At 39.5% G+C, this 16,727-nt stretch overlaps 1 protein-coding gene across 1 annotated transcript; it reads right to left on the minus strand.

Moving 5' to 3' along the window:
• Positions 1-139: 139 nt before the first annotated feature.
• LOC138912079 (uncharacterized) lies at positions 140-15,095 on the minus strand. Its single transcript, XM_070211936.1, has 4 exons — positions 15,032-15,095; positions 14,744-14,953; positions 2,018-2,497; positions 140-1,920 (listed from the first exon to the last, which is right to left on the minus strand). Exons 1-4 carry the CDS (start codon positions 15,093-15,095, stop codon positions 140-142), a joined length of 2,535 nt encoding a protein of 844 aa, XP_070068037.1.
• Positions 15,096-16,727: the final 1,632 nt, after the last annotated feature.

The following is a 16,727-nucleotide window of genomic DNA, read 5'->3' on the forward strand; positions in this document are numbered from 1 at the left end:
CGTGAAGCTCGATTTTTACCTGGGGCTGGTAACCGACCCATCTCGGAATACGGATTTGATCAAGATCGGAATAACTTTGCAGGAACACTTGCCATCTATGGCTCATTTCGTCGGGAAGGTTGTCATCCCAGCCTAACTCTTACAGCCAGATCTCCTGCATAAAAATTTTGGCCCGGACGATGAACGGAACAAGCCATCCAGCGGGATCGAATAGCTTTGCGATATGGGAGAGAACTTCTCTTTTACTATAGGAGGACTTGACGGATATTTCTGGCGGCACGAAGTAGAACTCGTCGGTGGTTGCTCTCCAACGAATGCCGAGGGTTTTGGCTGTGCTTTCGGCATCAATATTTAGGAACTCAGAATGGAGAAGATGCTCATTTGGAATGTCCTTTAAAACCCCCTTGTGGTTGGAAGTCCACTTTCTAAGCGGAAAACCGGCCGAATTTAAAGCGGTTACTAAATCCTGGATGGCAAGTTGAGCTTCTTGTTGAGAATTCGATCCTGCTAAAACGTCATTAACATACATGAAGTTGCGGATTATGTGACTGGCTTTTGGAAACTGCTGATCGACGTCATCAGCCAGTTGTTTCAGCACTCGGATGGCGAGATAGGGCGCGCAATTGACACCGAATGTTACGGTTTTCAGCTCGTAATCTCGAATGTCACCTTCCTTGTTTCGGAAAAGAATCCTTTGAAAGGGCGTGTGCTTTGGATCGACCCAGATCTGCCTATACATTTTCGTGATGTCTGCACTAAAAACATACTTGAAATAGCGCCACTTTAAAATCTGAATTGTTAAGTCAGATTGGAGGACTGGACCAGCATGAAGCACATCGTTCAAGCTAGTCCCATTTGCTGAAGGGCTGGAAGCGTTGAATACCACCCGGAGTTTCGTGGTCGTGCTTTCGGGTTTTATAACCGCATGGTGTGGGAGGTAGTAGATTGGAGAATTGTGAGTGGGCGAAACCTCTCTCATATGGCCTAAATCCAAATATTCTTGAATCACGGAGTTGTACTGCTCATTTAATGGAGTGTCTCTTCGTAAACGATTCTCGTTTCTCAGAAACTGAGCAAGTGCTATAGACCTTGAGTAACCCAATTTAGATCCACAATGATCGGGGTCGCAGAACGTTAACGTCACTACGTACTTCCCGCTCGCGTCTCTAGTTGTGGTTCGTAGAAAATTACTTTCGCAGACGGAATCGGACTCTTTTACCATTTTTGATGGTAGATCTTCCACCTCCCAAAACTTTGTGAGAAGTTTTTCTAAGCCCCTGTCACTCGTTTCGGTTATCTGGGTCGTATCAGCTTTCACGACCCGATTTTGACTAGATGTACTAGAAACTGGGCCGGTAAGCACCCAGCCAAAAATAGTTTCCTGACCTAGGAGAGAACCACAAATGTTTGTGCGCGTGCCGCTCAGCAAAACGGATGGTAAAATGTCGGCTCCTATCAGAACATCTATCTGGGAGCTCTCTAAAAATGTTGAATCTGGCAGGGGAATAGCGGGTAAATCAGTCAGCGAATCTCGTGGGATTGGGTACGATGGTAGCTTCCCGGCCAATTCAGGCAAAACGTAAGCTGCAGTCTCTAGCTGAAGACCTGGCTTATTCGGGGCTCGAATGGAAAAATGGCAGAGCCTGGTCGCCTGAGCGGAAACGGTCTGATTTAAGCCCGAAACTTGGGCTTGGATGAGGCGGAATGGCAGCTTAATTAGGTTGAACAGGCGTTCCGTAATAAACGTAGCCTCAGAACCCGAGTCTATTAATGCGCGAGCCCTGTAGTTCGTGCCCAAGTGGCATATGTCAATAATAGCCGTGCCTAGCAAAACCGCTCGAGCACAGGTTGCGAAATAATTCTGCACACCGTGCAGATTTTCTGAACCGTTGGCGGCCCCCTGTACCGCTGGATTTTGAACTATTTCCGGCAGTTAACCCACTGGAATTGGGGTTGCCTTTATGCAGCAACGTATGATGCCGCGCTCGACATGTGAAACATCTGTGAGTGCTAGTACATTCACGTAGCTGGTGGCCTCTCGCGAAACAATTCAGGCAAAGCTGTTTTTTCTTTATGTAATTCGCCCGCGCATCCACGGACATCTGGAGAAACCGCTGGCATAAGCGTACTGGATGACTCTCTTTTGAGCACAGATCGCAATTTTTTGGTTTCGTGACCACCTTAGCTTCGAAGGAGTTGAGCTTCCTGGAGACGGGTTGACTCTTAATGGTAGAGTTATTGCTGTGGCTTGGTTTCATATCCTCAATCGCCTCTAGCGTTCGGTATCGGTCACCAAGAAAGGTGTTCATCTCATCCCAAGTTGGAATGTCGGATTTGGATGAAAGGGACTCCTCCCATAGAGAGAGGGTCAGTTTTGGTAATCTACTGGAGCACAGGAATACCAGGAGACAGTCCCAGTTCTCTGTGGAAATTTTGGAATGAGCCAGAGCGGTCAAACACCCTTGGATTGTGCTCTGAAGATCTTTTAGGGCCTGGCCTGATTCGGAAGTGACGGACCCCAAATTAAAAAGGAGTTTGAGTTGGCTGTTTACCAGCAGTCTTTTATTTTCGAAACGGTCTTGAAGCGCTGCCCATGCTGAACCGAAACCCTCATTTGTGAGAGGGGACTTGGCTACGATTGCCTTAGCCTCGCCGCTAGTTTTAGCGTTGAGATGAAAAAGTTTCTCGACCGGTGTCAACCTAGGATTGTTGACATAGACTGCTATAAAAAGGTCCCTAAATGTTGGCCACTTTAGATAATCTCCCTCGAATACTTCAGTGTCGCATGGCGGTAACCGGCACCCAGGCGTAGGGCTCATTTGGATACACACGAGAAACTCACTTATTAGTGTCCTTTTTATGTTTGAAAAAATGTATTTGAAAGAAATACTTGAATTTTGATACATTTGAGTCGGAAAAATATATCTAAGCGGAGAAAATCCCAATGACGAGCCTAAATTGGGAAGTCAAATTGCTATTTTAAAGTCTAACGGCGAACGCTAATTGTTTTGGGCCTATAAGTGTCAAACAGGTCCTTCCATAATTTCTATTTTTTTACTCCGCGATTAAGATTTGAGTTCATCTTCACATTCAAAAGGATAAATGAATTAAAAACTGCAAGGATTTTTAAATATAAATTAATTTTTGATTTAACTAAAGAAATGACCCATGGGAAGTGCATATTTTTTCGCAGATTCAGCTCATCCAGAGCTGTCGAATGCTAATGATTATGAATTAAATGTGTCTTAACATTACCACAAAACAAAATTGGAAGTCCACTTAACGAAAAAATGTTAGAAAACACAATATTTTTAGACGAAACTATGCCAAAAGTCCTTCCCAAGGGTCGAGAGAAGTTTTTACTTGAAAACAACAACAAAAGGCATTGTATCCATGTAAAGTTAACTTTAAATTGTTGGTAAACAAAAGGGTAGTCATGCCAAATTAAAAAAAAAAAGTTATTGGCCACTATGTTAATTTATTCGATTTTTTTGTTAACTGGTTGAAATAAGCTGTGGCCTTTTTTTTTGGGCTTTTTTTGTAATTAATTCATAAAAAATATTTGTAAATTATTTAAAAAATCATAACATTATTATACACTAATGTGTATCATCATAGATGTATTCTGCGTTTAAATTATTTTGATAACATGTTTTGTTTAGTTTTTATGGGCTGTTAAAGTTTTTGGTGTAGACTGGTTGAAATAAGCTGTGAGCCACTGTATGTCCGTATGAGCCCGAATATGGAAATCAGGAAATACGAAAAAAAGAAGCCGGAAAATGGCGGTCGTATGAAAATGGAAATAGCAATACGAAAAAAGAAGCCGGAAAATGGCGGTCGTATGAAAATGGAAATAGCAATACGAAAAAAGAAGCCGGAATATGGCGATCATATGCACAATGGAATGGCCGATCAGACAGATATACGAAATTGGATTGGAAAAATTGGAAATATCTGGCTGGTCGGCAGAAATACGTAGATATAAGAACGGTCGTACTTATCTTAAATTGATGGAAAGGAAATCAGGGAAAAATCCGCCTGGTTGAACGCTGGTGCTGGAACTTCGTCTCCTCTTCTAGAAATTATCCGGCTCGAAGGACCATGTAATGTCGGGGGGCGGGCTTTTCCAATCGGGGGTGCTTGTGGTGATACCGATCCCGAGAAGTCAATTTAAGACGGCCGAAATGTTTTCGTTTCACTTTATAATAATACTCCACGATTTATTGACTTCACTTGCGGACGGTTCGTTTACACTGGTAAATTAGAACTAACTTAAAACTACAGAGGCGCCGCTTTGGCGCGAACACTGAACATACATAGAGAAACATACATGTTTACTCGCATTCTATAGGATGCCTTGATTTTATTAAGATTTGACAGCATTTAGGAGCAGATAATAAAATCAAAAAAGCGGTTTTATTCGTTTAATAAATCCAACAAAATGTCCTCATGAAAACGCTTTAAACCGAATTAAAGCATACAATAAACAATAGATTCAAGAAATAGTTAAAATTAGTTCCATTTAAGATTTAATTCTCAGATTTCTTTTTTCGTCAGAGAAATCTTGAAAATTTTGGGTTTTCCACTTTGGCGTTGTTCACGCCAAAAAGGCGTTTAATTTCTGGACGCAGTGTCGAGCGGCAGTTTTCTCCAGATGTCCACATCTCGCTTGCTCGCACTGCCCTTCGCTTTCCGACTCCAACTCTCCCGCAAGTCTCCGCTCCTCTCTGGAGCCCTTAAGCTAAGTTAGGCTTAGGGAGTTCCTATTTTCAAGTGCACTAATAAACAGCCGCACGTCGCGCAAAACCCCAAAGTTTTTCCACCGTGTTTTTCGTTACCATTCTACGCGGATTTCCACCGCTTTTGCTGGGACGTCATCATTTCTTCAATCAAGCCACTCCCTCCCAAACATTTGATCCATCGACCGGATATTTCCAGAAGTTCCACTAGTACCAGCGTTCACCAGCAGCTACGGTGGCTTGAACCGCTCCAGATAAGTGCTACTTATTAATATTATTTGCCGGTCATACAGCCAGTTGTTCGAACCCCATTTCGTGCAACTTGGTGTATGATTTCTTGCCTAAATCCAAAAGAGATTTAATCCGACGCAACGGCATTTAATATATATATTCCAATATATCGCAAATCCTTTGTGACCAAATTACGTGCACTCGAAACAATTCCGTGTCTATCCACAAGTTTGCAAATCCTCAGTGACAATTTATTTAAATTACAATAAATATATGTTAAATATATAACCCAGCCACAGTAAAAGTTTACGATTTTTAAAATTGGCAGCCGGAGTACAGGAGAGACAACCAAGATACGCGAGCGGAAGTACAAGTGCAACAAGTGAACCAGAAATCAAGAATACAAGTGCGAGGATTCAATCGAGTGCGTGGCCGTGAGAGTACCGTAGAAACCGAGTGCTCAACGCCCAGATCAAGATACCAGAGTCAAGACGCTAGGTTAAGGCTGAGACTGCAACGGTGAGATCTGCAGGACACAGAGATTGGAGTGGAGGCGAGTGCAGGACAGGAGCAGAGTCGAGAAAAGGACGAGCTACCGGCAGGGTAAGCGCGGATCAAGAGTTTGTGCCAGGCGTCGGGGATACGGTGGACTGACGATAAGGCTGAATCCTCGGATTTGACCTGTCGGGACATTTGTTTCTCAGGCTAGAGCCAGACCGACCTCAGGGAACACGACGGAACAGGTGATCCCAGGAACATTCTGGTCGGACCCGAAAGGAAGGTTGTACAGACTTTTGAGTCCTACAAGCCGGGTGGAACTGGATAACGATGCCGCAGGAGTCCACAAGCACCACGAAGGGAGACGAGAGCAGCGACTCCGTCGAGGAGCGCCGCCGAGAAACGCACGAAGTGAATCTTGAGCCGAGGAAGGCACGTCGCCGACCCGGCAAGCCGCAACAGCCAGCTGACGAAGAAACCAATTCCAGCGAAAAGAAAAACTTAATAAAGTTTTCCGATTTGTCCCAATCGGATATCTCTGCATTTTCTTGGGTCACGGGCAGTCACGCAATACAAATTTGGTGGGACGAACACGCAATATCTCTGAGCTAGTCGCGGCGTTTACGTAGCGATCAAACAGTTGAAAACAGTTCGTTACAATTTATACATAAATATTCTAATACAGTCCACTTCTACTACTCTGCGTGTATAAATCAATTCCAAGACCCTAATATATATTCGTGGTCTATAAACTACATTTTCCGAGTGTCTTTTAAAAATATATAATCCAGCCACAGTAAATATTTCAAATTCAAAGTGATCCGCCGAAATTGGCAGCTTTGTGTTTTTACTGTGTTCCTGCTGCGTGCATATATTTTGTACATAAATATCAAAATACAGTCCACTCCATCCACATACATTTTAGAGCTAATTGTTTCAATAAATTCCCGAAAATATATTTTGCATTTCGAAGCTATTCCGCTATTCGTAATCCAAGTCTCTACAATTACCGCAATCGATGCTCATCCGCTACCAAGCTGATATACACATACATACATACATACAAACAGCTACGTACTCTTTACGCATTCTGCAGCGCACAGTGGGTCAAGTGCAAACAATAATTAAATCCATAAAGATATAATACAATCCGAATTTTAATATTATTAAGCAAGTAATCTTTTTTCCCTATCCGTGTGCCAGTGTGACCTTATTTTCTTTACATAATTTAATTATTGTTTATTTTGGGCTCACGCACGTTATTATTTATTTTCGGAATTATTCCGAATTATAAAATTCATTTCCGTAAACCTTCCTCAGGGTGACCCTATATCCTTACGCACTTTCGATTGGTTCATAAAATTCCAATTCGCTTCCGAAAAATTATTTATTTTTTAATTAATTTTTGAGTCATTAATTTCAATTTAAATTATATCCGTAATGGCAACCGCAGCTTTAAACCTATTTAGTGCCACAGCTGACCGCTTGAGCCATTTCCAGGCCAGCGTCAGCAGTCCATATGGTTCGATTCCATCCGTATCAGCCTGCAAGGTCCGTCGCGACCAAGTCCAAGCTTTATGGCGTAAGGTGGAGGACGCATACGACGTATGTTTAAAGTGCATTGTGGCGGCAGGCGAAAGTGCCGCAGACTCCATATCGGACCTCAAAATTAAATACTTTCAAAAGTACGATATATACGAAAAGTTGGCTGTTCAGATCCTCGAACAAATCGAACAGGGCTCCTCCCAATCATCTCAACCTCGAGCATCTTCTCCCCAAAATCAAATTTCGTTTGGCTGTCAGCTTCCTCCGATCGATACGGAGATTTTCTCAGGCGATCTACATAGACAATCTACATAGACGATCTACATAGACAATCCGAGTCTTACGCCTGTTGAAAAGCTGTACCATTTAAATGCCAAAACCAGTGGCGAAGCTCATGAGATAGTTTCCAAGTCCCCACTCACCAATAATGGCTTCCGCTCAGCTTGGACAAATCTAACTGAGCGTTTCGAAAACAAGCGATTTCAGGTGAACAGCACCTTAAAAACATTGTTCAATGTGCAATCCATAGCACAAGAGTCTGGAGATGCCTTGAAGGAACTACAAAACACCATTCTGGGTTGTTTAACTGCCTTACAACTCTCCGGAATTAAATTGAGAATTGGGACCCTATATTAGTCTACGTTTGCTCTACAAAGCTTCCGAAGCTTACGCTCTCCTAATAGAAGCAATCTTTACGTAATAAGGTTGAAATTCCTACTTGGCTAGAGCTAAATTCCTTTTTAACTGAGCGCCATCGAACACTAGAGGCCGTCGATAGTATCCGGTCTGATAATTCACTCAACGTCCAGCCCAAAAAGACATATCGAATGGCAGAATTGCCAAGAATAAATTCATTCACTACGAGGGTAGTTCCGATACCCAAAGTTTTCGATCTGTGTTCAAAGAAGAACCATCCCGTGCGTATATGTCCACGCTTCCTAAAAATGACGGTGAATGATCGTTCAGCCTACATCCGCGATAAACAGTTGTGCTCAAATTGCTTTGCAACCAGTCATCCTCTAGGTGATTGTACAAGCGCCCAAAACTGCTTCACTTGCCAAAGTCGGCATATGATGCTGTTTCAGCGTATGACGCTGTTTCAGCGTATGACGCTGTTTCATCCAAGCAACAATTCTACAATTCGTTCCAGGCCAGTGTCCGCCTCAATCCCACACCAAATTTCGTCCTACTCAGCGCAAATTTTCAACACTCGTGAAACTCGGAAATTGTCCACACTAAACCATATACAAGAAGTACCTCCTACCAATATTACATCCGACTATTGGGTTCCATATACCGCCTTGGATGGCAGGCGTTCACAAAGTATTAAATCCTACCAATGCCGAGTTTGCTAAAAAATCCATCCTTTACGGAAGTGCCACCGATTTCTGACGCTAACTGCCGAACAACGGATCCAGGCAGTACAACTGCATCAATATTGCAAAAATTGTTTGGCCCACCATCATTCAGAAGGATCTTGCCGTAGCGACCATAGATGCCACAAGTGTGGGAAGGACCACCACACTTTACTACATAAGGACGACCGATCTTATCTTTGGACGTTTTCCTGAGTCTACAATCCTGAAGTTCTTGCTACGGATGTCCTCGCAAGGGATGGGAGAATGTTCACGCCAAAAAGGCGTTTAATTTCTGGAGGCAGTGTCGAGCGGCAGTTTTCTCCAGATGTCCACATCTCGCTTGCTCGCACTGCCCTTCGCTCTCCCTCTTCAACTCAGTAGTGTATAAATGGGGGTTCTGGATACAAAGGCTGGATACAAAAGTGGAGGGGGAGGTAATTTATTATGCTAATTAGGGTAATAAATCAGGACAATGTGACAGGTGTGGGGGGTAATTAAAGTTAATGGGTGCGTGACGAGTGATCGTTAATTAGGGTCCACAATAGTTATATCCAGCTTTTGTATCTAGGATTTGTATTCAGGAATCATGAATCCCGAAATTCGGTCCAGAAATCGGGACTCTAATTAATCGAGGGAGATATTACTGGGGTGTGACGGGTGATCGTTAATTAGGGTGATAAGTTGCATATATCTAGGAATTGTATTCAGGAATTCGCTCCCCCCGAATTTCGTTTAAGAAATCGGGACTCTTATTAAGCGGGAAGAAGTTACTGGGGTGTGACGGGTGATCGTAAATTAGGGTCCACAATAGTTATATCAAGCTTTTGTAACTAGGAAATGCAATAAAAATTAACAAAATATATATAAATCTTAAGCAATATATATATATAAATGTTTATATTTTGTTAGTATAACATTAAGTTGAACGAATAACAAATACATTTCAAATAAATTGAGTATTAAATATAAAATATTTGGGTGTGTTGGGAAATTTTTTTGGAAATTTTTTATAAATTGGGTGAGTATATTTTATTTGATTGGTTTTGTACCCGTTGCCTATATAGATAATTCCACAGTTCTAATTCATGTGGGTTCATTTTAGCTTCAGGTTCAGAATCCATGTCTTGGACAGGTTCATCTTCTTCTTCAGCTGATTTTTCTTCCTCGTTTTTTTTCCCTATCTGGTTTAGATAATAACCCAACTGTACTTGTTCAGGAGTAATTTCATTATTTTCATTACTCTCATCGCTATTGCTTAAGTTAATGTTTATATTTTGGTGATAAAGTTGTGTGATGTCATCATCAGTTAAATTAAAACTAGAAATATTATTAGAATTTGAATTTACTGAAACTACGTTAGATCCTAAAAGGTGAACATATTCAACTGAAATTAGAAAAAAACGAGGACGGAAGCTAACTTCGGCAAGCCGAAGTTTTAATACCCTTGCAGATTTGACTAATGAAAACTTGACTAAAATAGCAACATGAATTAATAAACAACAAAATATTCCAAATTGAAAAAAACAAAAATTTAAAATTTTTCACCCTATTGTTCCTATGGGAGCTATATGATATAGACGTCCGATCGGCACGCGCTTTTACCCTGATCAAGGTACGCACAAAAAAATACGATTTGGAAAGTTTCATGGGAATAGCTTATATTTTGAGCGAAATATCCTGAAAAACGTCAAATTTTGACCGATTTCACCCTATTGTTCCTATGGGAGCTATAAGATATAGACGTCCGATCGGCACGCGCTTTTACCCTGATCAAGGTATGCGTAAAAGAATAAGATTCATGTCAAAAGCTCTTACACTGAGCGAAATATCTTCATTTTGTGAAAGCTATATCCGATTGTTCCTATGGGAGCTATAGGATATAGACGTCCGATCGGGTCGGCTTTCAAACTTGATCTGCGTACACATGTTTTAGGACGACTGTGAAAGTTTCAAGGCGCTAGCTTTTAAACTGATCTCGCAAACGGTATTGAAACAGACGGACAGACGGACAGACGGACAGACGGACATGGCTATATCGACTCCCCTATTGATCCTGATCAAGAATATATATACTTTATGGGGTCGGAAACGTCTCCTTCACTGCGTTACAAACTTCTGACCAAAATTATAATACCCTCTGCAAGGGTATAAAAAACTTAACCTAATAATATATAAAAACTAGATCTTATAGCGAGTGTGGGCGTTGGAGTGGGCGTGGCACATACGCATAACAAAATTGCGCCGAATAGAAAGTAATGGAATATAAATCTAAAAGTACAAGCCTCTAGCTTCCGAGATCAGAGCGTTTTTAAAACAAGTTCAATTATGATGGTAAAAAATTGGACAATTCCTTCAGGTTTTAAATGCATGGCCCATACACAACGCTTTTATGAGAATCGAGGAGGAGAGCACCTGCAGCATCAAAAAAGTTCATGGTCAAAAATTATGGGAATCGAGGAGGACAGCGCTGTACTATTAAAAATATTTCCTATATGTAACCAATTTAATTATTAAACGGCAGCTTTAGTATACAGTTGTCTGATTGGCAAGAACTATTACCCTGAGCAAGGTATACATAAATAAATTAGATTTGCATAGTTTCATATCAGTAGCTTTAGTACTGCAAAAATGTCATGTAAAAATATAAAAAAAAGGATATGGGCACTTCCAAAATGTCGCTCGGGACATTTGCACACCTTTAAAGTTGAAAAAAAATTGTAAAACAATGGATTTTAATTTTAATTATGGGCTTTTCTTTTCACTCTTCCCAAGCTCTATTTTTGGTAAAAATCTTGATTTTGTACCACTTTTAGTTTTTAAGATATCGGTAAAAAACTGCCGTATTCGCTCGGGACAAAAATAGAAGTGGATTTCGGGGAAGTTCATACAACACCAGAAATTAGCGAATTCTGATGGAATATTTCAATGCGATTTTTTTTAGAATGTTGTTCAAACATGTCGCTGTGAAATGCTTTTGGTTTTACTCAAAAATTCTTGCCGTTTTTTTTTTTTTTGCCGTTTCAACCACATTCGCTCGGGACATGTCGCTCGGGACATTTTTTCCGACTGTTTTGTAAAGCGGATTTCTTTACCTCTATCTCTCAATTGCTGGATGTTTTGCTTTTAACTTAATAGTTTAGTATGTGAATGAAGCATTCAGTACAGAAAAATGTCACATATTAGCATTCCTATAGGATAAATTAACAAAAGAAGACAGGTCCAAAAAATAACAAAAAAATAGCCAAAAACTGATTTTTGCGTATATTGGTGGGGTTTGTCATAAAAATAATCAAACTATACTCCAAATTTGTAGTAAAGCTCAGTATCCAACTAATTAGAAACTAATATCGGGGCAAAATCATGTGAAAATATGTTTTATTCAAGTATCAAGGTTTTTGGCTTGGTGGACTTTTTTTTGGAAGTGCCCATATTTTTACAGCATTTAACTATTGTTAATATGGAAAGTATGAGATATAGACGTTCGATCGGCACGCGCTTTTACCCTGATCAAGGTACGCACAAAAAAATACGATTTGTAAAGTTTCATGGGAATAGCTTATATTCTGCGCGAAATATCCTGAAAAACGACAAATTTGAACCGATTTCCCCCTATTGTTCCTATGGGAGCTATAAGATATAGACGTCCGATCGGCACGCGCTTTTACCCTGATCAAGGTATGCGTAAAATAATATGATTTAGAAAGATTCTTGTCAATAGCTCTTACACTGAGCGAAATATCTTCATTTTGTAAAAGCTATATCCGATTGTTCCTATGGGAGCTATAGGATATAGACGTCCGATCGGCACGCGCTTTTACCCTGATCAAGGTACGCACAAAATAATACGATTTGGAAAGTTTCATGGGAATAGCTTATATTTTGCGCGAAATATCCTGAAAAACGTCAAATTTTGACCGATTTCACCCTATTGTTCCTTTGGGAGCTATAAGATATAGACGTCCGATCGGCACGCGCTTTTACCCTGATCAAGGTATGCGTAAAAGAATAAGATTCATGTCAAAAGCTCTTACACTGAGCGAAATATCTTCATTTTGTGAAAGCTATATCCGATTGTTCCTATGGGAGCTATAGGATATAGACGTCCGATCGGGTCGGCTTTCAAACTTGATCTGCGTACACATGTTTTAGGACGACTGTGAAAATTTCAAGGCGCTAGCTTTTAAACTGAGCTCGCAAACGGTATTGAAACAGACGGACAGACGGACAGACGGACAGACGGACATAGCTATATCGACTCCCCTATTGATCCTGATCAAGAATATATATACTTTATGGGGTCGGAAACGTCTCCTTCACTGCGTTACAAACTTCTGACCAAAATTATAATACCCTCTGCAAGGGTATAAAAAACTTAACCTAATAATATATAAAAACTTGATCTTATAGCGAGTGTGGGCGTTGGAGTGGGCGTGGCACATACGCATAACAAAATTGCGCCGAATAGAAAGTAATGGAATATAAATCTAAAAGTACAAGCCTCTAGCTTCCGAGATCAGAGCGTTTTTAAAACAAGTTCAATTATGATGGTAAAAAATTGGACAATTCCTTCAGGTTTTAAATGCATGGCCCATACACAACGCTTTTATGAGAATCGAGGAGGAGAGCACCTGCAGCATCAAAAAAGTTCATGGTCAAAAATTATGAGAATCGAGGAGGACAGCGCTGTACTATTAAAAATATTTCCTATATGTAACCAATTTAATTATTAAACGGCAGCTTTAGTATACAGTTGTCAGATTGGCAAGAACTATTACCCTGAGCAAGGTATACATAAATAAATTAGATTTGCATAGTTTCATATCAGTAGCTTTAGTACTGCAAAAATGTCATGTAAAAATATAAAAAAAAGGATATTTTTACAGCATTTAACTATTGTTAATATGGAAAGTATGAGATATAGACGTTCGATCGGCACGCGCTTTTACCCTGATCAAGGTACGCACAAAAAAATACGATTTGTAAAGTTTCATGGGAATAGCTTATATTCTGCGCGAAATATCCTGAAAAACGACAAATTTGAACCGATTTCCCCCTATTGTTCCTATGGGAGCTATAAGATATAGACGTCCGATCGGCACGCGCTTTTACCCTGATCAAGGTATGCGTAAAATAATATGATTTAGAAAGATTCTTGTCAATAGCTCTTACACTGAGCGAAATATCTTCATTTTGTAAAAGCTATATCCGATTGTTCCTATGGGAGCTATAGGATATAGACGTCCGATCGGCACGCGCTTTTACCCTGATCAAGGTACGCACAAAATAATACGATTTGGAAAGTTTCATGGGAATAGCTTATATTTTGCGCGAAATATCCTGAAAAACGTCAAATTTTGACCGATTTCACCCTATTGTTCCTATGGGAGCTATAAGATATAGACGTCCGATCGGCACGCGCTTTTACCCTGATCAAGGTATGCGTAAAAGAATAAGATTCATGTCAAAAGCTCTTACACTGAGCGAAATATCTTCATTTTGTGAAAGCTATATCCGATTGTTCCTATGGGAGCTATAGGATATAGACGTCCGATCGGGTCGGCTTTCAAACTTGATCTGCGTACACATGTTTTAGGACGACTGTGAAAATTTCAAGGCGCTAGCTTTTAAACTGAGCTCGCAAACAGTATTGAAACAGACGGACAGACGGACAGACGGACATAGCTATATCGACTCCCCTATTGATCCTGATCAAGAATATATATACTTTATGGGGTCGGAAACGTCTCCTTCACTGCGTTACAAACTTCTGAAAAAAATTATAATACCCTCTGCAAGGGTATAAAAACGAATTAATGAAATTAAATATTATATACTAAAGTAAATTAACTCGCCTTTTGTTTTGTTTAATATATTATTTCCTTGAGGAATTTTTATATCCTTCTGAAATAAATAAGTAATATGTTATCCCTAATTCATATAAAAGTTGTTGCGGTTCAACAACTCGCTACACTCTAATAGACATAATTTTCCCCCATCAGAGTCTATACCACTCAAGTCTAGTTCCTCAATTGTTATAACCTCTCTTTTACTTATCTTGGGTGGAGGTGGTAAATCTATTGTTTTTGGTAGAAGTGGATAGTAAAATAATTCTTCATCAATTTCTACACAGTTTATTTGAATCTTATACATCTGTAGATGGGAATGTTTTTTAACCTTTTTGAGACGTAATGGCACTGGATTCTTAAAGTGAAAAGGTCCTTATAACCGAGCTTATAATATCTAGTTCCGCCCTATCTATTTTCCCTTTCAAGCAAGTCTGATTTAAACTTCTCTAACAATTCATTTTTAAGAAAAGAATATTTTCTGTTTTATTTAAAATTGTTGACTCTTCACTTACATTATCATTATTACCATCTTCTTCATTTAGTGGCATAAATGATTGCTTGGAGGGTGACGACAAATCATCGTACTCATCATAAATTTGAAAATTAGCTGGTGGGGGTGTTGATGATGATGTTGATTCTGTTGATGAGGATTTTGCTTCTGTTGATGATGATGATGCTTCTGTTGATGATGTTGTTGCTTCTGTTGATAATGATGTTGCTTCTGTTGTTGTTGTTTCTGAAATAACAAAAGTTAACAAGAATCGAAAAAGGAAAAAAAAAGTATTTTGTGATTGTTATTGATATTGGTATTTACCTTGTGGTGCTTCGTCGTCTTTATCTTTTTTTAGTTTCCTCTCTTCTGTAATATTGTTTGCCATTGTTGTTGCTTCTGAAATTAAATTACATATAGAAAAGTAATAAAACAAAAAAATTTTTTTTTTTTTCATTTTTTATTGTTTTGATATTCTTACCTTGTGAGGTTTTTAGTTTACTCTCTAATTCCTCAATGTTATTTATATTAGCTAGTGAACTGTTCTTAAATAGATACAATTTCAGCTGAATATTCAAAACATCATTGTTAGGCAGTAAAATTTGAATAATTGTGGTATTCATTGTCTCGTTGTAAGTCGTTAGATGTGTAGTGGGTATTACAACCATTTCCACTACTCCTAATACACAAACTGTTATCAAAAATAGTTTTATTATTTTATTACTTTCCATTTTCACACACACAGTTATTAAATCAAGTTTGAGTTTTAAATTTTTATAGTTTTCACTTTTATACGAGCAATTTGAGCTGCAATTTTTCACCGTCTTGTCTTGCTTGCGATCGCTACTGAAAAAATCAAAGGCGCCCCAGTGGTATTTATTTAGAATTTTCAGTATATAACTCTTATGTAAACGAATAAAGGGATGGGGCAATCATTCATAAATATGCTGGCCAACCAGTCCAACAAAACAGAAACAATATATACAAACCTTGAGTAAACATTCTTATAGCCCTCCACACGCCCTCCACAGAAAGCAGAACATTCTTATCGCCCTCCACAGAAAGCAGAACATTCTATCAGACTTTGCGTGTGCGTATGTGGAATCTATTTTTTGACTTTGTATACGTAGGGTGCGGCCTTTCGATGCGGGCGATTGTGTCTGGAAACTATTTTGATGTGTAGGGGAGAGTGGGGGAATTTCGTCAGCATTTTTTCAAAGCTATTTTTTGTCCATCTTGAGACACGTTATCATATTTCTATTTTTATTGTTGAATGCGGTTAGCACCAAGCTTTAAAATGTGACATTCTCCTATTTTTTTAATTAGCTTGGTGATTTATAAAAAAATAAAATGTAAAACCAATATACTGGGGCAATCTCACAACACAGGGGGGTAAAATCACCACACAACTGGGGAAATTTCGTCACCTGAAAAATGTAGGGAGTTTAACGCCTGAAAATATGCTACACTGATCAAGCGTACCATTTTTGATGACGTCCTATATTTGTTGCCGCTGCTGGTAGTCTGTTCGTTAGCCAGCTCGTCAAATATAAAAATATGTATTTAAAATAGGTGCGAATTTACCCTTAGCGTAGGGTGGCGAAATTTCCCCAGACCGTACTTTTTTAGAAATAATTATTTTTCTTGCGAAATTAGGCGCGAAGTTAAAAATCACTGACGCAGAAATGCACATTATAGCACTGTGTATTATATAAAAAATGGTGTATCTTATTCCTTTTGAATTGTGGCATACAGAAAAAATTTCGTCGAGAACTAAATGTAGCTACTGTTAAAACACATTTGATATTATAGCTTAATTATCTTGGCCTTCTGTGCAAAACAAATGCATTGGTTGTGTCTGGCCGTCTTGAAGGACTAAAACAAAAAATTTATATATTTTTACGACTTATGGATTCCGAGATATTGCAGGTGACGAAATTGCCCCTGTGACGAAATTCCCCCACTCTCCCCTACGTACATGAGCATGCGAGTCTGAACATAATTATAGAAACCACTTGTA

This window comes from Drosophila takahashii, chromosome 2R (assembly GCF_030179915.1).
Source record: "Drosophila takahashii strain IR98-3 E-12201 chromosome 2R, DtakHiC1v2, whole genome shotgun sequence".
NCBI classification, from domain to species: domain Eukaryota; kingdom Metazoa; phylum Arthropoda; class Insecta; order Diptera; family Drosophilidae; genus Drosophila; species Drosophila takahashii.

Coding starts and splice junctions, on each gene's coding strand:
- LOC138912079 (XM_070211936.1), bottom strand. CDS start 15,095: ATGGCAAACAATATTACAGAAGAGAGGAAACTAAAAAAAGATAAAGAC. Junction 14,954..15,031: donor AGACGACGAAGCACCACAAG/GTAAATACCAAT, acceptor TTGTTATTTCAG/AAACAACAACAACAGAAGCA. Junction 1,921..2,017: donor AGGCCACCAGCTACGTGAAT/GTACTAGCACTC, acceptor TGCCGGAAATAG/TTCAAAATCCAGCGGTACAG.